Raw genomic sequence first — 10,692 nt, forward strand, 5'->3', positions numbered from 1 at the left:
ATCATAATAATAATTTAAAAAATATTAACAACAAAAACAGTAATAAAATAATAATAATAATAATAATAATGATAATTACAATTATTATTATTATTATTATTATTATTATTATTATTATTAGTAGTAGTAGTAGTTGCAGATGTATTAATTGTAGTAATAGTAGTGATTGTAGTGACAAATTATATTTTTCTTGGTGGATTGTCATATATAATGTTTTATTTATATATTTCAGTCTGAACTATGTACGAAAGATCTAATTCCGTTGTCAACGTGACCCTTTATATGGACGGTAGGACTGATTGCGAAGCATCGGCAGCAAGTGCACTGACCTTAACATTGCACGAATTCCCCGAGTTTTCGGGGTTCAGCACTATTGACCCCAGTCTAAGTCTCGCAGCAGTCAAGGCGATAGAAAGCAACAATATGTTGCCAATTATAAAAGAGGAGTTAAAAAACAGAATTATGTTTAAGAGGATGACAGGAGGGAGAGAAGAACTGATGGATGATTCCACCGAAAAGCCCAAAGCTGAGGTACCTCAACTTTTGAACAATGTTAATCAAATAATTATTGTTCTGATTACGATATTATGGTATTTTATGTTTCCGTTCTATTTAACATTTAGTTACAAAGTTATCACTGCACTGCACATTTATGACCGTTTTAAGTTTTAAGTTTTGATACCAATTTTTAATATAAACATTTACATATATCAACAGATCATCTCCTTCACCATATTACATCCTCTGATATAGTGGTTTGAAAAACTCAGCTATGAATTTTCAAACATTACGGGACCGCATTTCAGAAGATAAACTGTCCATAGAGCACGAATGTACAGCAGCGGTAATCGAAATACATTCTGATACAATTACACAGTTGAGCCTTTTGCTTCTGTTGAGTGTATATGGGTTCAGGTTAAATTTTCTCCATTATTGTCTGAGTGTTCAACATTTGTTTACAAATCTCTTTTAAATGAAGGGTTTAAGGACAACTTCGCACAAGTAATGTCGACCAGGGCCGCCCTTAGGCAGATTGGACCGATTTTGACAAATCGGGCCCCGGGCTCACAGAGACCGCGCGCGTTAGGAATTTGTAAAATTAAATATAGAGAGAGCATGTAATTTTAAAGCGAAGGAAGAACATTTTTAATTCAATATCATATAACAATTCTTTAAATTTTATTTGTAAATGGCGTGATCATGGCCCACGCGCAAATCCAGGGAGCCCAGCCAAAAGGATGTAATCGGGATCAGCGTTTTCTAAGTCCGTTCCTGATGTCGGCATATGGAAATATTTTATTTGAATAGTTGATATTAGTATTAATCTTATTATCAGTTGACAGTCGAAGAGAAGGAGAAAGTTCAAAGGAGACGAGAACAGAACAGAATGGCGGCAAGAAGATTCCGCGAGAAGCAGAATACACTGGGCACGAAACTGCAGAAGGTAAACTAAAACAAAATTTAAATAAACAAACAAAAAACATAGGATTTCTTGGATAGTCTTTGTAGAGTCTTTAATGGACATAAGGGAAAAGAAAAGCAGGTAACATAAACTCGAATTTGGGTATGATCCAAATTTGTAAGGGAAACATTTGTTGAAACATGTACGCCGACTAGGATTGCAGAAACAAAGCTCAACATTAAGCAAGTTAAGCAGAGATTTACCTCTATAGACAAAAGCTTGAAATGTAAGATTTAGCTTGAACATATGCAAGAGAATGAAAGATGAAACACTTTTAGAATATTCCAAAATTATTGTATTGGGGTAAAGTTGACGAAATAAATACCATTACATATACACTAGCGATTACGTACAAAGAAATCGGATTCGTAAATATAAATTTCCTTCTCGCGTTTTGATGCCTGGCGAAATACCATTTGTTGTTGTTGTGGATGTTGTTGTTGGGTTTAACGCTTTTTTTCAGCACTAGATATGCTATGCATGGCGGCGAGTATTAATGGTGGAGGAAGAACCCTGGAAAACCCCGGGAAGAACTACCGACCCACGAGAAGCTACTGGCAAGCCTTCTCACATACCCACATTGGCCGAATCCTAGACACGAACCCACGCATACAGAGGTGAGATGGCAGTGATCCGTAACAGAGAGCGCTTTAGACCACTCGGCGACTCGGGGCTCTGAAATACCATTTGCTAACAGCGCATAATCCTGATGCTTCTGAATCTGTCTGTGCTGATGCTGTTGATTTTATTATTATTATTATTATTAGTAGTAGTAGTAGTAGTAGTAGTTGTAGTAGTAGTAGTAGCAGTAGTAGTAGAATGCAATCCAATATATATATTTACACCATTCCTTTCAGGAAACACAGACACTTGAATCTAACAACACATCCTTGAAAAATCAAATACGAGAGCTAAGGAAAGAAAAGGAAATTCTTTGGAGGCAGCTTCAGTCACACCTGTCTGTTTGTCCTAACGTCACTGACCCCTATATGCAGCCAAGTTTCCCATCGTGACGTTTATGGAAGCGGATTTTCAGGAGTATGGGGACCCTCATAGAGATAAGGCTTTCTGGACCAAGTATATGTTTTGTCCATTATATAATTACTCAGATTAACTCAGTCGGTATCCAGGTCCCATTTAAACGAGAAAATATTCCTCGGCATCAGCCACTGAGATGAATAAAAGAGGACAAAATATGAGGTTCAAACGGTTGCGATCTTTGTACAATGGCTGATTTTCTCGTTCATATATATATATATATATATATATATATATATATATATATATATATATATATATATATATATATATATATATATATATATAACTTAAGGAACGGAAAGAGATGTTGTTGTACTTTATTTAACGCCGATTATGTGACATGCTATTTTTAAAGGATTAAACGTGATGTAATAAAATAAAAACCCTTACATTTTCTATACACATGTATATTTTACTAAAGCTTTGTACTGGTATATAGTAAGATCTACAGGAACATACGGGTGACGTTTTTTAATATTTAGATATGTTGTGTATGAAGCTATTCGTAGCATGATATATATTTTTGTAACATGTTTTCTTTAATGAGTTTATATGGCTTGCATTTTGTGGAGACATTGTTGACTGATGTTTAATATAGTAATCAATTTGGCGTTGGTTTGTGTTTGCGTCTTTACTTCAGTCAATACCGCAATGTTAAGATAGAGCGTCTCGACAAGAAGAGATTTTCTTGTTGATTTGTGTTTTTTGCGATGTACAAAAGTCCTATCATTTTCTATGTAGACAAGTTTTCTCTTAACTTTTATATGACGTACGATCCATGTGGTTTAACTTTTGGTATATTTTATTTCATAAGAAATGTTCTAATGTCAAAACGCAATGAAAAGTTAATAATTTTGTTTTGCTTTATAAATTTAAATGTACTGAGATATTATAAAACCATGAGAATATTTGTTTGGGCACTTTTAATTGCCTGTAATCTTTTTGAATGTATGCATGTATGTATGTATGTATGTATGTATGTATGTATGTATGTATGTATGCATGCATGTATGTATGTATGTATGTATCTATGTATGTATGTATGTATGTATGTATGTATGCATGCATGCATGCATGCATGCATGTATGTATGTATGCATGTATGTATGTATGTATGTATGTATGTATGCATGTATGTATGTTACATGTAATAATTCGATGATTTAATATATTAACCTGTATTTTCATGGTAAAAATATTATATATAACATGACGTAATAGGTCATTTTCTTATAGTTCATTTTACATATCATGAATTGAAATTTAGAAAGATTTCATTACTATCGTGAAGGACTGGTTCAGTTTGTTTTGTTTTTGTTGCATTACATTTTCAGGAAAATAACTTTCAATTAACCCTTTAATTTGCTGGTGTCTCTAATATTCAGGAATGTCTGTTGTATTATAGTAATATTTTGTGGTCTGTGCAGTGTTGCAAGCTTGGAACCCATTGTATGGTGCATATGAACGTGAGAAGTGTCGATGATGTTTTTACTTTTTCAATATAGTTAAACGTATGCGGTGATATGGAAATGTATTGGGAATTTTGTTGTTTTTATATAACGGCCTGTTTAATACGAAATGGATGTCATTATGACCTCTATCGTTTGTAATTATTGTCCATTATTCAACACACTTGTTTTATTGTTATTAATGTCGTGTTATATTAACATAATGGTTTCCTTTTCTCCTAAAGCTGATGATAGAATATCTTTCAAAGCGAGGTTGAAAACCAAAATCATATGTGGCTCCGGATGTTCGAAAACACATGATATGAATGTTTATTGGTTTGTTTCCTTTGACAGTTTTAAGAAGTTAATTCTTAAAGTTAGAGTATAAGATGAAGTTGAACGTTTTCAAACCATTTTTACATTATTGTTGTAATTCCATTAAACTTTTAAAATCTGGGCCAAAATACTTTGTGGTGTTTCTGTATATATATATATATATATATATATATATATATATATATATATCTATATATCTGCAATGTTCCAGGTCATTCTAGAATTTCCAATTTCAAATTGATACTCAAGCAAACAGGTTTCAATCATCCCACGCATCCGAATTTCTTGTCTAAAGATCCATACTGTTTGTATCAAAGTCATTTGGTAGGTGTTAACTAATCTCATTAGTCTGCATTCCTTAATTTGAAGAGGCGATTTAAATAGCCATTGTCTCATCTTCTGTTTACCTTCAATGATTAAAGTCAACATAATCCGACAAAATAACATCAATAATATTTGCAGAGCACTCACCCCCACTCCATTTAATGCTTGTCGTTGATTTAAAACTGGATAAAGGTCATCAGACCCTATTCAGGCCTATGAAACCTCAGTAGACAGGTACTTCAAATTTAGTCCTGTTTACATACAGTAATAAAGACACCTTTCTTACATCCAAACATGCTTTCCTTGGTAAAAAGGAAGAAGTCCTAAAAACTAGGTCGGAACTCGATCAAATCTTTAAATCCCTATCTGGGAATATACATATCCAATTAGGTCTTGTTGTACATATGTACATACATATAATTGTTACAGTACGGTGTTACAGAAGGTACATGGACGATGGACAGACAACATGAACCCAATATATGTTAAAGATCGCGACTGCTGTTACGACTCTATGGTGTGTGTATGTATGCGGGTGCGTGTGAGTGCGTATGTATGTGTGTGTTTGTTTGTGTGATTTGGACTTTTAACGTAGCTTTAACAATGTTTCAGTCACATACGATGTCTGCAGTGTAGCAGTTTATAGTGATGTTTAACACTGGGGAATCATTCCACAGACATATAGCACCATGCCCCACCAAGTCACACTATCCCGACACCAGGCCAACCAGTCCTAACGCTAACCCCTTAATGCTGAGCGCCTAGCGAGGCAGCTGTTAGTATAAGGTTTTGGTATACCTCGGCCGGTGTTCGAACCCGCGACGTACCGCATCTGAGGCGGAAGCTCTAACCACTAGGCCACCAGAGCTGTACGACTCTAGGATCTTAAATTAAGTAACAGAAAAACCAAAACTAACAAATTTAGTAACATTAAACACATAATTTATTTTCAACGAATGCAAAATTAAAATTTAAAACGGAAAGTATATTATTTGGAATAAAATCCCAAATAATCACAAACATTCTATCACGCGTTCAGAAGTTCAGAATTAATTCCAGATTTGAATGTGGCACTAGTCTTAATATAATCCAGAATGTTCTTCAATGAATGCACCAAAATATAGTGAATTTAGACCAAACTGTCAACGAGTACTTTGTAATTTCAAACAATAACTTGTAAAAACTAATTTCTGTCAAATTATAACTGAAAATAACTAAACATTTTTGAAAAAAGACTAGTGTTAAAAAAGAAATGAAATAATATTGATTCCTTCAAACCTATATACAGATTGTCACTCGACGTACGTAACAAAAAATTGCACTGCAAATGGATCGTTTTAAATGGGATTTTCCATCAAATTTGTTAACAAAGTCAGGTTTGTTTACTGAAATGTTTGTAAATGACATAAAATACACCATGTAAACCGTGTTTTGTTTTCTTCAAAGGGAAAAATCAATGTCCTAAACTTAAATCTAAGTACGTGTGATGCGTACAAAATAAAAACATTATCTTAAAATAAAATATGCAATTATATACAAAAATTAGATATGTAATATGCTATTTACAAATGATTATTACAATCAAAACTCATGGCCACAACGTAAACACACAATACGTATATACATTATACTGCAATGGAAAGGAAAGACGATTTCAACAGGGCTCAGTTTAAATATAGCTGCTGTTAGGGAAAATTGTTTCTGATCCTAACTGGAATGAATGTTTGGCCTTTGTAACTATCCAAACTGAAGTTGCCAGTTATATATATATATATATATATATATATATATATATATATATATATATATATATATATATATATATAGATATATAAATACTAACTGTTTATGGCGTGAGGTTGATTGACCCACATTACCAAACATCATAAGCTGATGAATATATATTTTGATATAAATAAAAAACATGCTTCGACAACTTAACTGATCACAGCTTATGTAATATAGTATGCGTACTCTTTCCATCTCCACCGGCCAATTTCACAAATTCAGCCTAAAATGTTTTACCAGCAGACGTCAATATATCACGTACCCCAACCCGCTGTAATGCATATGAAGAAAATTGCCTGGATCGAACGGAGTTAGCAGGAGAAAATAGGACGAGGAGTTAATGAATATAAAATAAGCAGCAGACCGATATTGAATCAAGGATTGTTTTATATATATACAATTATCCCTCCACCAGTAATATCATGCCACCACCACATATAATGCCAGAACTGAATTAAAATCATTCGTTACACTCATCCACGCACACAAAGACACATATAACGTTAACGTTAACCTAACCGTTATATAATGATAACTTGTGAGATGCAGTTCTCAAAATGTATGAAGAATTTCCTTACTCATAAAGAAAATCCACTATATTGACTCTTCACATTTAAACGCCATCATGAACACTGTAAAGACACCATTGATAGGCTTACACATTCCCTTTGATCTACTTTCTATGTATCCCATGACAAACATAAAAGTATGACCTACGTTCTATGTAGCCCATGACAAACATACAAGTAACTAAATGACCGAAACTAATCTGAGATAATAAACGAATCCCTTCTATAAGGAGCATTTTCCGCTGCTAATACGATTTAATGAACAATACAATGATTCATACAGTATACGTTATCATACGGGACTTCACGGTCAATGCTACATCTGCTTGTATATTTGTATAGACGAATCAAAACATCGGACGACACAATATAAAATGATAGGCAACTGGGGAAAAGAGTGCAAAGATCTGATTAGTTGATGTGTCTCCCACCGTCCGCCTAAGCTGGCGGTTGTAAATTGTATGGTGAAGAGACATTATGTTGTCAATAACCATTAGCTTATTTAATATGATTGTAATGTGGAATGATCTGAATGTCATCGTAACGATTACACCAAAGTCAATGTCTTTATTTAAATCTTATATTGTGTATTTCCTTCACGTGACCATCTTTATAGAACGAATGTATTACAACACTACGGAAATAAGTATTGCCCAGTAAACTATTTTAGGATAATATACCAAAGAGACTATTTACTGATAAGGTTGATTGATTCATTAACAATTTTCTTTCTCATCTCATTTCCATCTTAATTTTCTAAATTATTAAGAATTCTAACAAAATTAGTCATTGCATACTCTAAACGATTTGAATAGCAGAAGGTGAGTTGCTATCAACATTCGATCTATTTCATTAAGAATCATTTCTTTGTATCAAAAACATTCTAAACAACAATCATAATAAATGCTGAACGAATGATATAATAATGATATATTCCTAGCTCTCTCAGAGAATAAAGTGAAAAGAATATTACAATCACTAACTGAGGCAGTAGATTATTAAATCGAATAGGTAGATCCACTTAAAAAAACTACGAAAAACAATGTTCTAGTGTGAATGAGAGGCGATTCGAAGTTAATGGTTGCTGCATGAATGAAGGGGCTGTCTGTCTCTTGCAATGGAACTATTATCTAACTCATGAAATGGTAAGAGAAACAGGGCCTGAGAGACGCATCGAAAACAAGTAATGATGCTTATGGATGAAATGAACCGTCTTTCATTATTCGTTTGATCTCAATCAGAACGAAAACACCGTAAGCTGTCATTGTTAGACCGTCTTGAATAAATAACATGCCATTAACTTTATACACATGTATTGCTTCCTTAATAAGGATCAGCTATCGTTGTATGCTTATTTATATATTATCTGTTTATCGTGGGTATATGTGGAGCTTTATATACTTTTGAACGAGACTGTTGCAAATTATACACTCTTGCCTCCTTTAATTATATTTCACGACATATATACAAGGAAATACAGATTAAGATGTACGCGACACGCAATCTAATTTAGTTTTAAAATAATTTATATTTGGAACTCAGTATTCATGTAACATGACACAATGAACTAAATTGTTTTGCTCTTCGTTATTTTTCATCGCTAATGTGACTTTTGAGTAAGGTTTGCGTATATGATAAAATAATAACCATTACCGTTCTTTCCTAACTACACAAAATTTACTATTGTTTTCGTTTTGTCACTAGGATGGAAGGCAATCCTGGTGATTAAGTATTAGGGGAGTTTGTGTATCAAGTTAACTGTAAAATGGCATATTTACTTTTGTTGTTTTCAATTCAACGAGCTTTATAATGCATGGTTATGTCGAACCTGCGATAATATAAGCTTGACATGCTTATCACGTTGGTCGCATATACGTATTCGATCGTACATACGATTACGCGCCAGACTGAAGCATGTTTTCAACAAATTTTAATGTCAAAACATTTTGACGTCTAGCTAAAGAAAAGACAGTCTGAAAAGCCTCTTTTTGAATATGAGACATTTAAATACTACAATATTCTATGAAAAGTTTAATTTCATGGTGTCAGTGTACTATTCTGTTTCCTATTATTAACCTATTTGAAATATTGAGGTAATGTGAACATTAATTGGGAACATGCTCTTGCATAATTTAAGGTGTCTTGAATGTGAAGTGTCTCTAATTATGAACTTCATAGATTTGTTGTTGGTTTTATGGGTATAATGACATATTTCAGCATGATAGGTTAAATATGACCTTGTCAAAGGTCATCATAACCTGTTCCGATAGTTTAAACCCCAGAAGTCCTATAAAGTTTTACAAAGACAACGGTTTGTCAGTTTTATTTGTTTATCTTGTCCATGTTTTGTATTTGCCTTTGGAAAATACTCATTAAGAGTCGAAAGCGCCTAGGCTAGCTAGATACTAGCCTTGCACTGTTCGTAGTCAGTTTATTACAGATAGATAGATAGGTAGGTAGATAGATAAATAGTTAGATAGATAGATAGATAGATAGATAGATAGATAGATAGATAGATAGATAGATAGAAAGATAGATAACTTCACATGAACTCAGTCAAAATATAAATTTTTGATGAGTCCACGTCATTCCACCTCTTTCTGGTTGTCTTGAGAACGGATGACAAGACCGACGAAGAAATGGTCTTCAGTGGAACACTAATCGAGAAAGTTTTGGACTCACTCAATCCGAACAAGTATTACATAATGAATTTATCGGGTGTTTTGCGTCAATCAGCGGGAACGTTGGAGGATATGTGGTGTTGCTTACTCAGGATGAATAAAAGAGCATTTATACCATGAACATTGTTAAAGCGATTTACAGTTAAAGCACAACACACACTGCTGAGTTAAAGACCAATCTGTTGTGTTTGAATTCGCAAGCAGTATATTCATATAGATGGCCAAACAGTATCACGGTACCAATTGTTTTTCCATTTACCACAATGCTAATGCTTTGTGAAATACATATCCTTTCTATCCTACCTCAGCATGCATGTCACACAGTCATAGAGAACAATGCTAGATTATCAATTTGACAAGGACAAATCCAGGTACTCCATTGCATTTAAGAGAGATAACTCTGCTGGAACAAGACATGGGAGAGAGTTATCTAGTCACAACAGACATAGTTTCAGACATGTCTACCACATTTTAAAAAAAAAATCATAGAAATAGAAAATATGATCTAGATATGAATTAACATAATCTCACATGTTGCCAAGAGGCACAACTTTTTTTTATAAGCCTAACAGAAAATACAACTCTTACATAATCCACCAATCACAGCTAGTGTTTTTCTTTATTTCTGAATGCAATGTTCCCTACACTTTAAGCTCCACCCACCTGGACTTGCGCAATTGGCACAGTTATACCTATAGAAAACCTTAATGTTTCCAATAATCGGTGAAATAGTTCGGGACCGGATAAGTAACAAATGTAGTATCACTCGTGAAAAACAATTTTTTGAAGTACTATGCTATGTCTTATATGAATGTGTATAGAAATGTCATTGAGCGGTTTGAACTCTTGTTTTCATACTTTTGCTTCACTAGCAAAATCACCTTTTGAAATAAAATGAATTCTTTTAACTATGCGTTGTGTCTAATTCATATCAGCTCTTTTTGAACTTCACATGGGTGATATAGAATAAATCACATTATATCATATTATGTAATAACTAGGTCAAAGGTCAATGTACCAAATAGTATTTACCTTTCCTACTT

The 10,692-nt window shown here is 33.5% G+C and overlaps 1 protein-coding gene across 1 annotated transcript; it reads left to right on the forward strand.

Annotated features, from left to right (window-relative positions):
* The first annotated feature begins 240 nt into the window (after positions 1–240).
* Positions 241–2,475, forward strand: LOC149781605 (cyclic AMP-dependent transcription factor ATF-3-like). The gene is made up of 3 exons (XM_089934989.1): positions 241–531; positions 1,337–1,444; positions 2,320–2,475. Exons 1-3 carry the CDS (start codon positions 241–243, stop codon positions 2,473–2,475), a joined length of 555 nt encoding a protein of 184 aa, XP_089791115.1.
* Positions 2,476–10,692: the final 8,217 nt, after the last annotated feature.

This window comes from Sinohyriopsis cumingii, chromosome 15 (genome assembly GCF_028554795.1).
Source record: "Sinohyriopsis cumingii isolate HCF-2022 chromosome 15, ASM2855479v2, whole genome shotgun sequence".
Classification (NCBI taxonomy): Eukaryota; Metazoa; Mollusca; class Bivalvia; order Unionida; family Unionidae; genus Sinohyriopsis; species Sinohyriopsis cumingii.

What these genes read in the sequence shown, in the direction of transcription:
- LOC149781605 (XM_089934989.1), top strand. Translation starts at nt 241, where the DNA reads ATGTACGAAAGATCTAATTCCGTTGTCAACGTGACCCTTTATATGGAC. An exon ending in CCGAAAAGCCCAAAGCTGAG is followed by an intron (nt 532 to 1,336) that starts GTACCTCAACTT and finishes TCTTATTATCAG; the next exon opens with TTGACAGTCGAAGAGAAGGA. An exon ending in TGGGCACGAAACTGCAGAAG is followed by an intron (nt 1,445 to 2,319) that starts GTAAACTAAAAC and finishes CATTCCTTTCAG; the next exon opens with GAAACACAGACACTTGAATC.